General features: G+C 40.4%; 1 protein-coding gene across 2 annotated transcripts in view; it reads left to right on the forward strand.

The window, feature by feature from the left end:
- Positions 1-20730, forward strand: part of PPP1R21 (protein phosphatase 1 regulatory subunit 21) — a 78210-nt gene that overhangs the window by 29441 nt on the left and 28039 nt on the right. For both annotated transcript variants that reach the window (XM_012465469.2, XM_064364061.1), the window contains exons 12-14: positions 3708-3844; positions 9221-9313; positions 17416-17543. In XM_012465469.2, coding sequence (XP_012320892.2) covers positions 3708-3844; positions 9221-9313; positions 17416-17543 — 358 coding nt within the window. The remainder of the gene's footprint in view (positions 1-3707; positions 3845-9220; positions 9314-17415; positions 17544-20730) is intronic.

The raw sequence follows: 20730 nt of genomic DNA on the forward strand, positions 1-20730 counted from the left end.
TATGGTGAAACCCTGTCTGTACTAAAAATACAAAAATTAGCTGGGCATTGTGGCACATGCCTATAGTCCCAGCTACTTGGGAGGCTAAGGCAGGAGAATCACTTGAACCCGGAGGTAAAGGTTGCAGTGAGTTGATATCGAGTCATTGTACTCTAGCCTAGGCACCAGAATGAGACTCCATCTCAAAAACAAACAAACAAAAATCAAAGAACAATACAACTGGAACATAAAAGACAGAATATTTTACGGTAAAATAAGGTTTAGAAAATAAGTGGGTTGGCTGGGCATGGTGGCTCATGCCTGTAGTCCCAACACTTTAGGAGGCCAAGGTGGATAGATCCCCTGAGGTCAGGAGTTTGAGATCAGCCTTGCCAACATGGTGAAACCCTGTATCTATTAAAAATACAAAAATTAGGCCGGGCGCGGTGGCTCAAGCCTGTAATCCCAGCACTTTGGGAGGCCGAGACGGGTGGATCACGAAGTCAAGAGATCGAGACCATCCTGGTCAACATGGTGAAACCCCGTCTCTTCTAAAAATACAAAAAATTAGCTGGGCATGGTGGTGTGTGCCTGTAATCCCAGCTACTCAGGAGGCTGAGGCAGGAGAATTGCCTGAACCCAGGAGGCGGAGGTTGCGGTGAGCCGAGATCGCGCCATTGCACTCCAGCCTGGGTAACAAGAGTGAAACTCCGTCTCAAAAAAAAAATACAAAAATTAACTGGGCGTGGTAGCACACGCCTGTGGTCCCAACTACTCAGGAGGTGTGAGGCAGGAGGATCCCTTGAACCTGGGAGGCGAAGGTTGCAGTGAGCCAAGGTCACATCACTGCACTCCAGCATGGGCAGCAGAGTTAGACTCTGTCTCAAAAAAAAAAAAAAATTGGTTTATTACAGATACTGAATATAGTAGGCCAGGCATGGTGGCACATGCCTGTAATCCGAATACCTTATGAAGTAGAGGAAGGAAGATCACTTGAGACCAGGAATTTGAGAACAGCCTGGGCGCTATAGGGAGACCTGTCTCTACTGAAAATAAAAAGAAAACTTGCTGGAGGTGGTGGCATATGCCTGTAGTCCCAGCTACTTAGGAGGCTGAGATGGAAGAATTGCTTGAACCCAGGCGTTCAAGGCTGCAGTGAGCTGTTACTTCAGCCTAGGTGATAGAATCCCCATCTCTTGAAAAAAAAAAAAAAAGAAAATATATAAGTAATTGTAGTACATAGGTCCTTGTAAAACTAAAGTAGTAAGTTTAGCATTTCAAAAATATAAAATTTTATTATTAAAAAATTTACACACACACACACATACAAATATGTGTGTGTGTGTGTGTGTGTGTGTGTGTGTGTATATATATATGTATGTATTTTTTTTTTTTTTTTCAAGACGGAGTCCTGCAGCACTGTCGCCTGGGCTGGAGTGCAATAGCACGATCTCGGCTCACTGCAACCTCTGTCTCCCGGGTTCACACGATTCTCCTGCCTCAGACTCTCAAGTAGCTGGGATTACAGGTGTATACCAACACCCGGCTAATTTTTTGTATTTTTAGCAGAGACGGGATTTCACTATATGAGCCAGACTGGTCTTGAACTTCTGACCTTGTGATCTACCTGCCTTGGCTTCCCAAACTGCTGGGATTACAGGTGTGAGCCACCATGCCTGGCTAAAAGAAATTAATATATATTAAGAGACATCTTTCCTAATTCTAACCTAACAAGGCATTTCAGTAACCAAATTCTATGATTTGTGCATATGATAGGATTTTGGGAATCAGAGAATTATGGTTTAATAATTATGAACTAATAGTTTTATTTTAGATCCTTATATGTTAATAGTTCAGTATAACTAAAGATTTTTTGAAAATCAGCTCTAGAATTTAACATAAAAGTTGAATATAACTTTGATTTGGCTTTAAGAAGAATTCATTTAAGAACCATTGCACAGGCCGGGCGCGGTGGCTCAAGCCTGTAATCCCAGCACTTTGGGAGGCCGAGGCGGGTGGATCACGAGGTCAAGAGATCGAGACCATCCTGGTCAACATGGTGAAACCCCGTCTCTACTAATACAAAAAAAAATTAGCTGGGCACGGTGGCGCGTGCCTGTAATCCCAGCTACTCAGGAGGCTGAGGCAGGAGAATTGCCTGAACCCAGGAGGCGGAGGTTGCGGTGAGCCGAGATCGCGCCATTGCACTCCAGCCTGGGTATCAAGAGCGAAACTCCGTCTCAAAAAAAAAAAAAAAAAAAAAAAAAAAAAGAACCATTGCACAAACATTTACTATTTGAAAAGGTTATGAATTTTATCCTGCTTCATTTTTTCCATGATTATATTTTTTAAAACACTGGATGAATTCTTTCATAAGCCAAGATTTCTACTTTTGGAATATTTTGTCCCATATGCTTTCAACCCTGCTTCATGAGTTATTCATGTTTTTCGGCAATTTTGGGAGCATTGGTTTAAATACCACTTTATAGCCAGTCAACTTGGCTTCATGCCTGTAATCCCAGCACTTTAGGAGGCTGAGATGGGTAGATCATGAAGTCAAAAGATCAAGACCATCCTGGCCAACATGGTGAGACTCCATCTCTGCTAAAAATACAAAGATTAGCTGGGCGTGGTGGCACGTGCTTGTAGTCCCAGCTCTTCATGAGGCTGAGGCAAGAGAATCCCTTGAACCCGGGAGGCGAAGGTTGCAGTGAGCTGAGGTCGTACCACTGCACTCCAGCCTGGTGACAGAGTGAGACTCCATCTCAAAAAAAAAAAAAATACCACTTTAATTGACAAGATGACCTGTTATTGAGTAGTAAATGGGCTTAGAGTGGAATGAAGCTGTCTGCTGTAGATAAAGTAGAAGAGAAGTTGCAAGGGAGAGGGAATGAATATGATTATGACTCCTATGCTACCTTTTTTGGCTTTGTATGAAAACCTTTTTTTTTGCTTGATTACCTCCATATTTTAAAATGAATAGTTAAGACACTATTTTTTTTTAAAAAACCTTATAATTAAGTTTTCCCATGTAACTATTTAAAATTAAAAATGGTAAAATGCATTTTATGAACATTAAGCATTTGCTTTTAAATTTGAGCCTCTAGATTGTAAATCTGTTTGACTGTATTTTGATCGGGCACAGTGGTACATGCCTGTAATCCCAGCACTTTGGGAAGCCAGGGCGGGCGGATCATCTGAGGTCAGGAGTTCGAGTCCAGCCTGGCCAACATGGCAAAACCCCAACTCTACTGTGAAAATACAAAAATTAGCTGGGCGTGGTGGTGGGTGCCTGTAATCCCAGCTACTCAGGAAGCTGAGGCATGAGAATGACTTGAACCTGGGAGGTGGAGGTTGCAGTGAGCTGAGATTGTGCCACTGTACTCCAACCTGGCGACAGAGTGAGACTCCATCTCAAAAAATAAAGAAAGAAAGAAAGAAAGAAAGAAAGAATAAAAATATTTTAATGTTTTGTGCTACTCTCAGGATAAATAATGAACATGTGCCTTTATCTGTTATTCCATTGAATCCTCTCTTATTCCATTGGTATTTGCAGCAAGCAGTGTATGTATCATTATGTAAAAAAATGAAGCCATACAAATGAGATCAGATTCCTTTTTCTGCAGTATCTCTCCTTGGATATAGTTATTTGAGAATTTAGTTGGCTGCTAATAGCTAATTGAAAATTGTTTGGGATGCTCACTTCTTAAAAATCTGCCTATTCCTAGTTTAGAAGAAGAATGTGAATCCTCTCTTTGCACATCTGCTTTAAGAGCCAGGAATCTAGAGCTGTCCCAGGACATGAAAAAAATGACAGCTGTGTTTGAGAAGCTGCAGACTTACATAGCTCTTCTTGCCTTGCCAAGTAAGTATGTTTGTTGCTCATGGGTCAATTTCAAGAACTTAAGAGTACAAGAAGCCAGAAAAGGGAGATGGTTTAGCTAAGTAGAGTGAGAGGAGCATAGGATCTGGCATCAGGAAAACTTGAATTCAAATTCTCTAGCCCTTTATACATTTATGACCTTGGACAAAACTCTTGGCCTGTCTGGACTTCTGGTTTCCCATATATACAATGGAGTTAAGTGTTGTGATTATTGAGTTAAATGAAGAATGTACAGACAGGGGAGGTGACTCACATCTGTCATCCCAGCATGTTGGGAGGCTGAGATGGGATGATTGCTTGAGGTCAGGAGTTTGAGACCACCCTGGGCAACACAGGGAGACTCTATCTCTGCAAAAAATTTAAAAATTAGCCACATGTGGGGACACTTCCTTGTAGTCCCAGCTACTCTGGAGGCTGAAGTGGGAGGATCATTTTAGCCAAGGAGGTAAAGGCTGCAGTGAGCAATGATCACACCACTGCACTCCAGCCTGAGCAACAAAGCAACACTCTGTTTCCGAAATAAATAAGTAATAAAAATAAAGTATGTAAAATATCAGGCATTGGACATGTGTTAAATATTAATTCCCTTCCTTTCCTTCCTATTTTTGTATAGACGGGAAGAAATCAAAAGAATTTGTAGCAGCTTTCCAACAAATAGCATAGGGGAGCTTTAGTCGTAAAAAAAATGCCATTTGTTCCCCTTTGGCCTAGCTTAAAAAACAGTGTTTTTGGGTAACTGAATGGACTTCAGTTTAAATGACACTTTAAGGAATGCCATAATTTTTCTGGTACTGTGATCTTTTTAAACAGCATTATTGTGATATAATTTACATACTATACGTGTATTAAAGTTTACAATTCAGTGGTTTTTAGTGTGTTCACAGGGATGTGCAAGTCACTACAGTCAATTTTGGAATGTTTTTATCACCTAAAGAAGAAACCCTCTGTGTTTTAGCTATCACCTCCCCCCACATTCCCCTGTTCTACCCCTCCCTAGAACTTAAGTACTAGTAATTTACATTCTGTCTATATATTTTCCAATTCTACCCATTTCGTATAAATGGAATAGTATAAAATGTGGTCTTTTCTGACTTCTTTCAATTACTGTTATGCTTTTAAGATTCATAAAAGTTGCAGCATGTATCAATACTTAATTCCTTTTTATTGCAGAATAATATTCCATTTTATGGATATATCCATTTTACTTAGCCATTTGTCATGTATGGACATTTGGGTTGTTTCTACCTTTTGGCTATTACAAGTAGTGATGCTGTTGACAGTCATGTACAAGTTTCTTTGTGGACATCTTTTTTCATTTCTTTGGGAGTATATAACGAGGAATGGAATTGCTGGGTCATGTGGCAACTCTGCTTAACTGTTTGAGGAGCTGCTAGAGTGTTTTCCAAAGTGCTGTACCCTTTTACATTCCTACCAGCAGTGTATGAGGGTTCTAATTTCTCCACATCCTCTTCAGTGCTTATTATTATTTGGTTTTTTGATTTTAGTGGGTATTAAATGGTATTCATTGTGGTTTTGACTTGCATTTCCCTAATGGATAGTGATGTTGACTATCTTTTCATGTGCTTATTGGCCATTTGTATTATCTTCTTTGGAGAAATGTTTATTAAGATCCTTTCTCCATTTTTCAGTTAGGTTGTCTATCATTGAATTTTAAGAGTTCTTTATGTGTTATAGATACAAGTCCCTTGTTGGATGTATGATTTGCAGTATTTTCTTCCATTTTATAGGTTGTCTTCTAACTTTCTTGATAGTGTCCTTTGAGGAACAAAAGTGTTTAATTTTGATGAAGTCCAATTGTCCATTTTTGTTTTTGTTGCTGATGGTTTTGATGTCATACATAGCCAAGAATCCACTATTGGCCAGGTTTGGTGGCTCATGCCTGTAATCCCAGCACTTTGGGAGCCCAAGGCAGGTAGATCATATGAGGTCAGGAGTTCAAGACCAGCCTGGCTAACATGGTGAAACCCTGTTTCTATTAAAAATACGAAAACAAATTAGCCAGGCATGGTGGCACATGCCTGTAATCCCAGCTACTTGGGAAGCTGAGGCAGAAGAATTGCTTAAACTTGAGAGGTGGTTACTGTGAGCTGAGATGGTGCCATTGCACTCCAGCTTGAGCAACAAAAGCGAAACTCTGTCTCAAAAAAAAAAAAAAAAAAAAGAATCCGCTGTCAAATCTGAGGTTATGAAGAAGACTTACTCCTATGTTTTCTTCTAAGACTTATAGTTTTAACTCTTACACTTAGGTTTATGATTCACTTTGAGTTAATTTAATTTTATTTATTTTTGAGATGGAGTCTTGCTGTGTCGCCAGGCTGGAGTGCAGTGGCACGATCTTGGCTCACTGCAACCTCCGATGAACCCAGGTTCAAGCACTTATCCTGCCTCAGCCTCCCAAGTAGCTGGGACTACAGGCGTGTGCCACCACGCCCAGCTAATTTTTGTATTTTTTGTAGAGATGGGGTTTCACCGTTAGCCAGGATGGTCTCCATCTCCTGACCTCATGATCTGCCTGCCTCTGCATCCCAAAGTGCTGGGATTGTAGGCATGAGCCACCATGCCTGGCCCAATTTTTTTTATTTTTTAGATAGTGTGTTGCTCTGTCGCTCAGGCTGGAGTGCAATGGCGTGATCTCAGCTCACTGCAACCTCCACCTCGTGGATTCAAGCAAGTCTCCTGCTTCAGCCTCCTGAGTGACTGGGACTACAGGCATGTGCCACTGTGCTTGGCTAATTTTTGCATTTTTAGTAGAGATGGGGTCTTACCACGTTGACCAGGCTGGTCTCAAACTCCTAACCTCAGGTGATCTGCCTGCCTCATCCTCCCAAAGTGCTGGGATCACAGGTGTAAGCCACCACACCCAGTCTCATTTTGAGTTAATTTTTGTATATGGTGCAAGGTAAGGGTACAACTTCATCTTTTGCCTGTGGCTATGCAGTTGTCCCAGCACCATTTGTTGAAAAGTGTATTCTTACTGAACGGTCTGTGTACCCTTGTGGAGAATCAGTTGACTGTAGATGTATGGATTTATTTCTGGACTCTCAGATCTGTTTCATTGATCTGTCCTACACCAGTACCATAATATCCTGATGATTGTTGCTTTATAGCAAATTCTGAGATCAGGAATTATAAGACTTCCTACTTTGTTCTTCTTTTTCAAGATTGTTTTGATTATTTGAGGTCCCTTACAATCCTGTATGAATTTTAAAATCCTCTTGTGTTGATTTCTACAAAGAAGTCAGTTGGAATTCTCATAGGGATTGCATTGAACTTGTAGATCATTTTGGGGAGGGTTGTGGGTTGAATTGTGTCCCCCAGTGTAATATGTGGAGTTCTGACTTTCAGTACCCATATATGTGATCTCATGTGGAAGTAGCATCTCTGCAGATGTCATCAAATTAAGATGAGGTCATACTGGATTAAGGAGAGTACCAGATCCAGAGAATGGGATCCTTATAAGGAGAGAGAGATTTGGAGAGACACAAAGAATTTGGAGACAGAGACACAAGGGGGAAGGTCATATGAAGACAGACATAGGGATTGGAGTTATGCTGCCACAGCCAAGTAACATGTAGGGCCAACAGAAGCTGGAAGAGGTAGGAAATAATTCTCCCTTCAGACATTTGGAGAGAGTGTGACCCTGCCAACACCTTGGTTTTGGACTTCTGGCCTCTAGAACTGTGAGAGAATAAATTTCTGTTGTTTTAAGCCACCTTGTTTGTGGTACTTCATTACAGCAGCCCTAGGAAATTAATACAGGGAATATTGCCATCTAAGCTTAAGTTATCTGATTCATGAACATAGTATATGTTTTTCCATTTATGTAGCTCTTTAATTTCCTTAAACACATCTTCTAGTTTTCAGCATATAAGTTTTGTGCCATGATGCTTCTCAGAGGATTCAGCCTTGAGATGTACACAGTCACCCTGGTATGATGATGGAGACATGGCTCTCCTTCATCGTCTCCTTTCCTGATCACACCCTGGTTTAAGCTCCACTGATTGCTGATTGATTGCTCTCATTTTCAAAATGCCATAGAGCATAAATTGTCTACTCAGGATATCAATTCAGTTTGGGCTCTTTCACAGGTATAGTTATAGACCTAGTGTATACCTAGCAGATGTAGCTTTTTGAGGTTAGTGTTTGAGTTTCATTCTGACCCCAGGAGGGCTCTTCTTAGCCATTTCTGTTTCTGGTTCTCTCTGGTGAACAAGCTAGCCCACAGTTTAACTTACATCTCTAATAAATCTACCAATTTTTTCTTCATTGCTTTCACTACAGCTATAATTTTTTAGAGTACACCCTTAGGCTTGAACTTTTCCACACACTATTACACATTAAATCAGTTCCTTAAGAAGAGATTCAGAGCTCTTGTTTTAAAGCTTGCTTATCTCCTGGACTAAATCTCGGGGCTGGGGACAGTGGCCATACTTTTCTCTAAGTGACACACCCTTGTTAGAAACTGAGCAGTTAGTGGAGGGGGAGGGTAGGGCAGCAGCCACAGATCTCCCTGGTCTACCTCTTTCAGTGTGGAACTCCTGTTGATGAACTGGGGCAAGGGTGACCAGGGCCCCACTTTTCTTCGCAGCATCATGCCCAAGGTAGAGCCTCCATCCTAGGAGTAGGGGCTGAGTGTAAGAAGGGAATGTTTCCCACTGTCCACACTTGCCCAGATCTTAGCGTCAACAACAGGTAGCTGGGGGCAAGAGGAGAAATCCATACCTCTCTGGGAGTTGGGAGAGAGGAAGTCCTGTGTTCTTGGCTATACCTATTGGGAATGGAGTTTCTGTCTCCCTGAGCTGGTGGAGGGAGGTAGTGATTCTTGGTTTAAATACCATAGACTCTCAGTGTTCTTACTGAGCTGTTAGAGATTTTCTTGAGTAAATCATGTGCTGTGTTGCTCTTAGAACCATTTCCAGAGACTTTAAGTGATTGTCCTTTTTGTAAATTTTACCAGTTTTGTGGAGAGCAAGCCGGTCCATAGAGCTCCTCATGCTGACATGGCAGAAGTAGAACAAAATCTGTTATATAGTAACAAGATAAAAATTCACAGAGAATTTCATTTTACAAAGAATCATGACAGACTTAATCCTGCTTAACGACTTAATTTTGTTTCACAACCATTAAAAAATATTTGTGGACATAGGAGATTCAAATCAGTTATATGTGTTTATGTTTATCACTATTATGTCTGAATGTATCTGCCAAGATTTTAAGAGCCATTATTTCTAACACATTACAAGCAGTCTTCATTCTCTATCTTCCCAAAAGTAGAGGGATACAGTAGGCAGTCCATTTTTCAGGAAAATGCTTAGATTTGTGATTTTGATTTCCTAGGTACAGAGCCAGATGGACTACTTCGGACAAACTACAGTTCTGTCTTAACGAATGTTGGTGCTGCTCTGCATGGATTTCATGACGTTATGAAAGGTGAGCCTTGAAAAAGAACATAAGCTTAAAACCTTTGCCCCACTTTCTTCGATCTGCCTGAATAAGATTTAAGCAAACATTGCCAAGGGTAACAGACCCCAGATAAAGGCTTAGTAGCATTTGGCTTATGTTGAGTGCACAGCTCACTGCCTTCTGCTTTTCCCATCTGCTTTATTTCTGGAGGTAAACAAAGTACTGAAGAGAAATCCTTGTATACAGTCCTTTAATCACAAATACATTACACTGACTTCAGGCAGGTGTGTGAATTGTACAAAACCAGACATGCTATTCAGAGGCCTTTAGCAAAATACGTTGTACTTCTTAGACCCCAAGCACAAAAGAATTGAGGAAACTAAGGCTTCAAGTCCCCAGAAAGAATACACTAACTTTCCACCATCCTGTGCATTTTAATGTTTTAAATGCCTTTTTAAAATTTGTCTTGTTGGGCATAGCCTTAAGAAATGAAAGTCTGATTTTACACTTTGGTCAGCTTTCAATTGCTTCTGTGTTCCTAAGAATATAGTCCGAAAGGCAGAGGGGAACTTTTTAAAGCATTTCATATGCTTCTTAGTGTGTGATTCTGAGTCCTGACTAATCTACAACTTTGCAATTGCCTCTAGGTTTTTTTCCCTTTCTTTTCCTTTTAGAGACTGTTAGGGTAGGGAAAGGAGGGGAAGGAGAAAGGAGCAGGAGCAATCACTAAGGACTACTGGAAATAGTCCAGGTGTCTAGATGATTCATTGTGTTTAGTTAACAATTAGTGACCAATTACTAATTGCACAGAGAATAATTTTTAAAAACTTAAAGCTGTGTTTCAGAACATGGATAAGAGAAATATATGGGGGGCACCTAATCTATGGCACGGGGGTTCATTCTTCATCTCAGCAGTATTACCCAACATCAGTTTACCATTCAGTCTAGAGTATGGGCTTTTCTGTGGCTTGTATTCAATTATAAGGAACGTTATTTTGTTTTATCTTTTTGAGATTGAGTTTTGCTTTGTCACCCAGGCTGGAGTGTAGTGGTGCGATCTTGGCTCACTGCAACCTTCACCTCCTGGGTTCAAGTGATTCTCCTCCCTCAGCCTCCCGAGTAGCTGGGATTACAGGTGTGCACCACCGTGCCCAACTAATTTTTATATTTTTAGTAGAGATGGGGTTTCACCATGTTGGCCAGGCTGGTCTTGAACTCCTGACCTCAGGTGATCCATCTGCCTTAGCCTCCCAAAGTGCTGGGACTACAGGTGTGAGCCACTGTGCCTGGACCCAATTATAAGGAACTTTGAAAGTTCCTGTACTTACAGAATTAGGCTTGGTTTCAGAAATCACAACTTAGATAGGCAGTATGTGTAGCAGTTAACAATATTCAACTCTAGTCCTGCAGAACTTAGTTTGATCTATAGAAAACCCAAGAGATGGTGCTTTTTTCCTGTGCAGCTTTTGGTTTGAGGAGCTGAGATTTAGTCATAGTCCTCAGTTCCAGAACTTTACTTAACCTAGAACCAGGCCATTGAAACCACAAGTACCTCTGTGTCTACAAGTTTTTTAGTTTTGTTTTAAAATTTTTCCTCTGCTGGCTGGGCGCAGTAGCTCATGCCTATAATCCCAGCATTTTGGGAGACCGAGTGGGAAGATCGCTTGAGCCCAGGACTTTGAGACTAGCCTGGGAAAAATAGGGAGACTCTATCTCTACAAAATGAAACAATAAAATAAAAATAATAATACATTTTCCTATGCTAATAGAGGTTGAGCATCCTTAATATGGAAATCTGAAATCCAAAATTCTTCAAAATCTGAAGCTTTTCAAGTACCATCATGACACCACAAGAGGAAAGCTCCACATTTGTCCTCACATGACATGATAAAGTTGCAGTCAAAACTTAGTTTCATGCACAAAATTATTAAAAATATCGTACAAAATTACCTTCAGGCTATATGTATATGGTATATATGAAACATAAATGAATTTCGTATTTAGACTTGGATCCCGTCCCCAAGATACCTTCTTATGTATGTGCAAATATTCCAAAATCTGAAGAAATCTGAAGTCCAAAACCCTGCTGGGCCTAAGCCTTTTGGATAAGGGATTCTTTTTTTTTTTTTTGAGATGGAGTCTCACTCTGTCACCCAGGCTGGAGTGCAGTGGCACGATCTCAGCTCACTGCAACCTCTTCCTCCTGGGTTCAAGTGATTCCCCTGCCTCAGCCTCCCAAGTAGCTGGGATTACAGGCATATGCCAGCACACCAAGCTAATTTTTGTATTTTTAGTAGAGACGGGGTTTCACCATGTTAACCAGGATGGTCTCGATCTCCTGACCTTGTGATCTGCCTGCCTCAGCCTCCCAAAGTGCTGGGATTACAGGTGTGAGCCACCATGCCCGGCCTGGATAAGGAATTCTTTTTTTTTTTTTTTGAGATGGAGACTTGCTTTGTCGCCAGGCTGGATTGCAGTGGCACAGTCTCGGCTCACTGCAACCTCCACCTCCTGGGTTCAAGCGATTCTTCCACCTCAGCCTCCCGAGTAGCTGGGACTACAGGCGTGTGCCAAAGGCCCGGCTAATTTTTGTATTTTTAATAGAGGCGGGGTTTCACCATGTTGGCCAGGATGGTCTTGATCTCTTGACCTCGTGATCCACCCGCCTCGGCCTCCCAAAGTGCTGGGATTACAGGCATGAGCCACCGCACCCGGCCAGGGATTCTTAATCTATGGGTTGATAGATTGGTCTCAGGGTAAACAGGGATTTATAAAAATGTGTATCTTACATGGAATTAAAACAGGAGTGACTTAATCATTCAACAAGTGGCATTTTGTTTGGTAAAAGAGGAGTATATGTGCCGGGTGCGGTGGCTCACGCCTGTAATCCCAGCACTTTGGGAGGCCGAGGCGGGTGGATCATGAGATCAAGAGATCGAGACCATCCTGGTCAACATGGTGAAACCCCATCTCTACTAAAAATACAAAAAATTAACTGGGCATTGTGGCACATGCCTGTAATCCCAGCTACTCAGGAGACTGAGGCAGGAGAATTGCCTGAACCCAGGAGGCGGAGGTTGCAGTGAGCCGAGATCGTGCCATTGCACTCCAGCCTGGGTAACGAGCGAAACTCCGTCCCCAAAAAAAAAAAAGAGGAGTATATGTAAAGTCACCCCCAAATGTTGAAGGAGCTGAGAAACCAAAGAAGGAGGCAGATAAATCCCATTTGTTGGTATAGGGTAATTTGTTGGGGGAGCTTATAGGCAGAAGAATGGTCTTGGGGGCAGTTATAAGACAGGAAGATCTTCATACTGCAACCTTCCAGACTCAGGGCTTATATCTTGAGGGAAAAGTACATATACTCTGGAAAGAATGTGTAGCTGGGTAGAGCATCACAGCCTGTGATTTTTGTAACAGTATCAAGGGTGGTTTGGAGGAAACTTATAGTGAATACATGTTTTTATATGAAGAGTGATATATCAACTAGACATTTTGAAGGTATTCCCAGACTCAGGGTTAGCCAGAAGTTACATGGAGGATTAGTATTTAAAAATAAAGACACTCAGCTGGGCGTGGTGGCTCACGCCTGTAATCCAAGCACTTTGGAGGCCAAGATGGGCAGATCACCTGAGGTCAGGAGTTCAAGACCAGCCTGACCAACATGGTGAAACCCTGTCTTAAAAAAAAAAAAGAATTAAAAGAAAAAAAATAAAAATAAATAAAGACACTCTTTTTTTTTTTATGATTCCTACTTTATTCTAAAGTGGCTATAGTATAGTCTGTAGTTCTAGTTATGAAAATATATAGACCAATGTTTCCCAAACTTTAGTATGTATACACATCATCAGAAGACTTTCTTTTCCCCCAACTTTTATTTTAAGTTCAGGGGTAAATGTGCAGGATGTGCAGGTTTGTTATATAGTTAAACATGTGCCATGGTGATTAGCTGCACAGATCATCCCATCACCTAGATATTAAGCCCAGTATCCATTTGCTGTTCTTCCTGATGCTCTCCCTCCTCCCATCCTCCACCCTCCATCAGGACCCAGTGTGTCTTGTTCCCCAGCATTCTCATCATTCAGTTCCCATTTACAAGTGAGAACATGCGGTATTGATTTTCTGTTCCTGTGTTAGTTTGCTGAGGATAATGGCTTCTGTCTCCATCCATGTCCCTGCAAAGGACTTGATCTCGTTCCTTTTTAAGGCTGCATAGTATTTCCATGGTGCATATGTACCACATTTTCTTTAAAATAAAGATACTCCTTTTTTTTTTTTTTTGAGACGGGATATCACTCTGTCACCCAGGGTGGAGCACAGTAGTGCAATCTTGGCTCACTGCAACTTCTGCCTCCCAGGTTCAAGCAATTCCCCTGCCTCAACCTCCTAAGTAGTTAGGACTACAGGTGTACTCCACCATGCCAGCTAATTTTTTTTGTATTTTTAGTAGAGTCGGGGTTTTGCCGTGTTGGCCAGGCTGGTCTCGAACTCCTGACCTCAAGTGATCCTCCTGCCTCAGTCTGTCAAAGTGCTAGGATTACAGGCATGAGCCACTGCACCCGGCCCAATGTTATTTTTCTATGAGAGTTAAAAAAAAAATCCTAAAATTCACAGGAAACCGAAAAAGGGTTTCTGTTTTGCAGCCAACCAAGACCATGCTTCTGTCTGTAAGTTCCTCATAATAAAGCATCCTATGCCAACAAACTGGATTCATCTGCCTCCTCCTTTGATTTCTCGGCTCCCTCAGCATTTAGGGGTTGCGTTGCAAATACAGCCTTTTCAAGGAACATATTCTAAGTTGGCCTGAATAGCCCAAGCAAACAGCACAAAGAATAAAGCTAGAGGCATCACATTCGGACTTGTACTGCTTTATAAATTCATTTAGCAAAATAGTGCACATAGTATTTTACCCTTCTCTACCCTCTTCCTTGTAAAATACAATGAGAAACAGAACAAAGTGCACATCGTTCCAACCCAAAGTGCTGGGATTACAGGTGTAAGCCACCACACTTGGCCCACAGTGTCTTTATTTTAAATGCTAATCTACCATGTAACTTCTGACTAACCCTGAATCTGGGAATACCTCCAAAATGTCATATTTTATTTTTTTAAATTTCTTTCTTTTTTTTTATTTTTTTAAATTTCTTTTTTATAGAGGTGGGGTCTTTCTATGTTTCCTAGTCTGATCTCAAACTCCTGGGCTCAAGTGATCCTTCTGCCTTGGTTTCCCAAAGTGCTGGGATTACAGGATGAACTACCATGCCCAGCCTAATGTATTACTCTTTATATAGTAATACCTGTTCACTGTAAGATTCCTTCAAAACAACCTTTGACGCTATAGCAAAAATCTTAGGCTATGACTTCTGTAGCCACCCACACGTTCCTTCCAGAACACACATACTTTTTCCCCAAGATAGAAGCCCTGCATTTCAGGGGTTGCCATGCAGAGATCTGTTTTGCAGCCACCCAAGACCATGCTTCTGTCCTTCTAATAAAGCATCCTATGCCAACAAACTGGATTCTTCTGCCTCCTTTGATTACTCGACTCCTTAAGCATTTGGGGGTTGTGCTAAAAATACAGCCTTTTCAAGGAACATATTCTAAGTGAGAATTGTCTGATCTTTGGTCTCAGAGGTCTAAAGTTGGGTAGACTCATAGGAAACATGAAAGGAAAAATAAATCTGTGGTCTCAGTCACATGATTCTTTTGTACATTTTGGAGTTAAAATTTAATGTCAAGAAACACTCTAAATAATTTAAATGTTTGTACTAAAAGAATAAACATTTATTTATTTATTTATTTTGAGACTGAGTCTTGCTCTGTTGCCCAGGCTGGAGTGCAGTGGCATAATCTTGGCTCACTGCAACCTCCCACTCCTGGGTTCGAGCAATTTTCGTGCCTCAGACACTCGAGTAGCTGGGATTACAGGCACATGGCCACCTCACCCAGGTAATTTTTGAATTTTTAGTAGAGACATTATATTTTTGCCATGTTGGCCAGGCTGGTCTTGAACTCCTGGCCTCCAGTGGTCCACCCACCTTGGTCTCCCAAAGTGCTGGATTACAGGCATAAGCCACTGCTTCCAGCCAAGAGTAAACATTTTGATTTCAAGAATGACTATAATCAAGCTACAATAGCATTGTTCTTAGTATTGTAGTTTTTTCATGAGTACCTTAATTACTTACCATCAACCAAGATGGCCAACCAACCAAATTGTATTATAACATTGTATACTTCCAGTAAAATATTGAGTAAAACTGTCTCTGATCTGTAGAAAGAAAATGTCTGTTAGGGATGAGGAAGTTCAGTATACAGAAAGCATTCAGTACTTATAGACTGTTGGTGGAAATGTAAATTAGTTCAACAGCTATGAAAAGCAGTTTGGAGATTTTTAGAGTTCAAAACATAGAACTACCATTCGACCCAGCAATCCTACTACTAGGTATTAACAATCCCACTACTATGTTTACCGTTTGGGTGATGGACTCAATAGAAGCCCAAACCCCAGCATTACACAACATGCCCATGTAACAAACCTGCACATGTACTCCCTGACTCTAAAATAAAATATAAAAAACAAACATAACAAAAAAGCATTCAGCATCCTAATTGAATTTTTATACACTTGGATATCTTATGACTATATTGAGGATAATCATTTCTTTTCAAAAATATATTGAATGTAATAGTAATGTGCCACCAGGCACAGTGGCTCACGCCTGTAATCTCAACACTTTGGGAAGCTGAGGTGGGCAGATCACGAGGTCAGGAGTTCGAGACCAGCTTGACTAACATGGTGAAACCCCTTCTCTAATAAAAATACAAAAAAATTAGCTGGATGTGGTGGCACACACCTGTAGTCCTAGCTACTTGGGAGGCTAAGGGAGGAGAATCGCTTGAACCCGGGAGGTGGAGATTGCAGTGAGCCAAGATTGCTCCACTGCACTCCAGCCTGGGCAACAGAGCAAGACCCTGTCTCAAAAAAAAAAAAAAATAGTAATGTGCCAATTGGTTAGTTCCTTTTCTGTGAAAACTGTACCACAGTAATGTAATATGTTAACAATAGGAAAAACTGGCTAAATGGTATAATGAAATGCCATAACTTTTCTATAAGTTTAAAACTATCCTCAATTAAAGGTGTATTTATACAAGTATATATAAATATAGGAATATATTAATAATTTTAAAATTCTCTAGCCTAGTTTTAAAATGTTAGTGAAAATAATCTCATTCATGAACCATACTAATTTTGAGTTAAAATATCATGATCATGTCAGGTTAAATCTCAAATACTATTTCTTTCCAAATAGTCTTATTTCCTCCATTAATTATCTGTAGTCTAAAATCAGCTAAATTTCTTGATTCTGAATAAATGATGTTCTGTATGTACAGAATTGCTATAAAATGTTCATGTTTTGTAATTTAAATATATATAATTACAAGTGTGTACGTTAATATGTGCTAATTGTGTATATTAATATGTACAATTATAGATAATATAATTACTATATATGTGTATATATATTCCTCTTCTTTGCTTTCCTAACCACAGGCCTGTATTGTAATATTCTTGGACTGGAGATGGTAGCACAGGAAGCCAGACGTTGGAGTATCCAATCCTTATTTGGCTGTGCAGATATTTCTCATTGCTAATTAGGGTGTGCACTAGAAAACTAGCTATGGTCCAGTAAGGATTGTGAGACACTGTGGTTGTGCTGTCTATTCTGTTCCAGCCTCATGGGTTGTTCATATAAGTACAAGATAATTTCTCCTTAGTGCCTGTTACACTATCAAAACAGTGGTTTTAAACTGGGAAATACTGGTGAGGATCATTTACTCAATGTTAGAATTAATACTCAGATGTGGGAATCAAACCTGTGAGCTGGTGACTGTAGTAGAGACAGCCAAGATGTTTTCAGTGATCCTTACTTCTCTCTGTTCTTTCCATGTAGATTTGTGACCTAATTGATATTCAGTGCAATCCTGACATTTAAGACGGTTCTTTGTCAAATTTACTTTATAAATTTAGAGGAGTAGATATGAGAAGTGAATGGGCTGGTTATCTGTATGTGACTTATATATAGATAATAATGATTAGATAATAATCAGTTTTCATTTAATTGCTTTTATAGATATTTCCAAACATTATAGTCAGAAAGCTACAATAGAGCATGAACTTCCAACAGCAACACAGAAGCTGGTAACAACTAATGATTGTATCCTGTCATCAGTAGTGGCATTAACAAATGGAGCAGGAAAGGTAATTCTTTTCTGGCCTATATTGATGTTAAAATTCTTAAATATGTGATTTTTTTTCTGAATGAGATAGGAAAATAGAACTGTAAAAGGATTTTGGAATATAAGGCTTTTTTGTAAAATAAAGTTGTCTCCCTTTCCTCTGCTTTCTACCCAGTATTTGCTCTGACTTACTGTTATTATTTTAAGAGAGGGGTCTCTTGCTATGTTGCCAGGCTTGACTCAAACTCCTGGACTCAAGGGAGCTTCCTCGGTGGCAGGGACTATAGGCACATGTACTGCATGCTGCTTCCCTACCTAATGTTTAAAACCATGTGACAGTGACGGTTTAGCATTTGTCTTGAGTGCATAGATCACTCCCTGTTTATGTTTTAATGCAGTATTGGATGATTAGAAGATTCTAGGTAGTCTCAATATAGATCCTTATGTATATGAAGGGTCATATAGAACACTGTGCACATACAAAAACAGAAAACAAACCCACCACAATATACATTCCATTAATATTTTGTTTTTTTCTCTCCTAGTGTTTTTGTATGTTTGTTTTTTGTAATTCTCGTGATAATGCTACCTCTGTGGTTTTTTATCTTAACAAGTACTTTAAAGTGACTTCAACATGTGTCTTTTCATTGAATCTTTAATGGTAGGTCATGGATTATTTAATACTTAATTTTCACTATAAACTGACCAAAGAGCAGTTTCTTTAAGAATCCTTTGATAAGCCAGGTGCGGTGGCTCACACCTGTTATCCCAGCACTTTGAGAGGCTGAGGCAGGAGTATTGCTTGAGCCCAGGATTTCAAGAAGAACCTGGGCAACATGTCAAGACCTCATCTCTACAAAATTAAAAAATTAGCCAAGCATGGTGATGTGCATCTGTGGTCCCAGCTACTTTGGAGGCTGAGGTTGGAGGATTGCTTGAGCCCAGGAGGTTGAGGCTGTAGTGAGCCGTGTTTGAGCCACTGCACTCTAGCCTGGGTGACAGAGCAAGAAAATCCTATCTCAAAAAAAAAAAAAAATCTTTTCATCATGGATATTTCTATTTCAGCAGAAGTTATATTCTCAGATTGTGTGTTCATGTATCTGTCATCAACACCTTTAATGATTGAGATTTCTCTGAGAACTTCCTATATGTATGAAACCAAAAGGACTGTATTCAGAACTATCTTAGCCCTTTTATTTCAGCAGACTCAGCATGATTTCCAAAGGAAATGCTTATCTCTGTATCTGTATTTATATACTATTCTGCTTCTGACAGACTGACCATAATAGGAACAAATTTTCTTCAAGTGATTTAGAATAGTCAGAAATAATCACAGATCATGTTAGACATTCCAGTGTCATCTTTTCCACAGTTAGACTAGTCTTGTGACCACTTGCTATAGCTTGGGGTCATGATTAAAACATGTTATCTTTAGATTCTGTCAGCTTAGATCTGTGTGGACAGGATTCCTGAGCCGAGGACCATCCCCATTGCCTCCTCTTTCACCTCCTTCATCCATGGCATGCCAGATGCTTTCTGAGAATAATCCTAACTTGATTCAGTTGAGAAAAATTCTGAAAAGAGAGAACATTGGTATTATATGAGTCTCTGTATTTGCCAACTTTAATGAGAACTCTGAAATATGGTATATTTCATAGTTTATTTTAGCTTTACTTTGCCTGAAACCATAGAATGTCATCTCAAGGAAAGGTATCTGATCTTCACTCTGAAATGTTAATAAATGGTTTTCAACTAAAATATTTGAACTAACATTAGTTGGTGTCAGCTTAATATTAAATACTTAGCTGATATGATTTGATTAATCTAATTTTACAGTTTGTAATTTCCTTAAGAACCCAGTAGGAAAGTATAGTATATTCATATTAAAGAAAGTTTGGAAAATGTAGAACTATTAGAAAGAGGAAAGAAAATAAACCTTACAATATACTACCATGATCCAAATGCAAACACTGCGTGTATCCATGTCATTCACAAGGACTATATAGCCCAAGATTTTTGGAATCCTCACTTTATTGAATAACACCTAATACAGAATTTCATTTGATATAGTAAAATATCAGTGAAAAATATAACCTTTTAGACCATTAGTGATTAATTTTTGAGCAATTTTTTGCCAAAGTAGAATACTCTGTTTTACAAATCACTTTTTAAAATTTATCAAAATACAGTATTCTTTAATGTATACAAGACTGTAACTTTTCTGGCCAAAACATTTGGCTGAGGTGAGAGTATTGCTTGAGCCCAGGAATTCAAGACCAGCCTGGGCAACACGGCAAGACCTCATGTCTACAAAATTTAAAAATCAGCCAATTATGATGGTGTCCCAGCTGCTTGAGAGGCTAAGGTAAGAGGATTGCTTGAGCCCAGGAGGTTGAGGCTGCAGTGAAGCCTCGTACCTGAGCCTCCCAAGTCGCTGGGACCGCAGATGCACACCACCATGCCTGGCTAATTTTTCAGTTTTGTAGAGATGAAGTCTTTCCTTGTTGCCCGGGCTCGTCTTAAACTCCTGCACTCAAGCAGTACTCCCACCTCAGCCTCTCAAAGTTGGGATTACAGGTGTGAGCCACCGCACCTGGCTTATCAGATTTTTTTTTTTTTTTTTTTGAGAGGGAGTCTCACTCCGTCACCCAGGCTGGAGTGCAATGGTATGGTCTTGGCTCACTGCAACCTCCAACTCCAGGTTCAAGGGATTCTCCTGTCTCAGCCCCCTGAGTAGCTGGGAATACAGGTGTGTGCCACCACACCTGATTAATTTTTATGTTTTTAGTAGAATCGGGGTTTCACCATGTTGGCCAGGCTGGTCTCGAATTACTGACCTTGTGATCTGCCTGCCTCAGCCTCTCAAAGGTCTGGGATTACAGGCATGAGCCACTGTGCGCAGCAAGGAATTGTTAAAGAAACTGCACTTTGGGCTGGGCACAGTGGCTCATGCCTGTAATCCCAGAACTTTGAGAGGCCGAGGCGGGTGGATCACCTGAGGTCAGGAGCTCAAGATCAGCCTGGCCAACATGGTGAAACCCTGCCTCTACTAAAAATACAAAAATTAGCCAGGTGTGGTGGTGGGTGCCTGTAATCCCAGCTACTTGGGAGGCTGAGGCAAGAGAATCATTGAGCTCAGGAGGTGGAGGTGGCGGTGAGCCAAGATTGCGCCACTGCACTCTACCCTGGACAACAGAGTGACTCCGACT

Source organism: Aotus nancymaae, unplaced genomic scaffold, assembly GCF_030222135.1.
Source record: "Aotus nancymaae isolate 86718 unplaced genomic scaffold, 86718_ANA_hifiasm-v0.15.2.pri h1tg000057l, whole genome shotgun sequence".
Classification (NCBI taxonomy): domain Eukaryota; kingdom Metazoa; phylum Chordata; class Mammalia; order Primates; family Aotidae; genus Aotus; species Aotus nancymaae.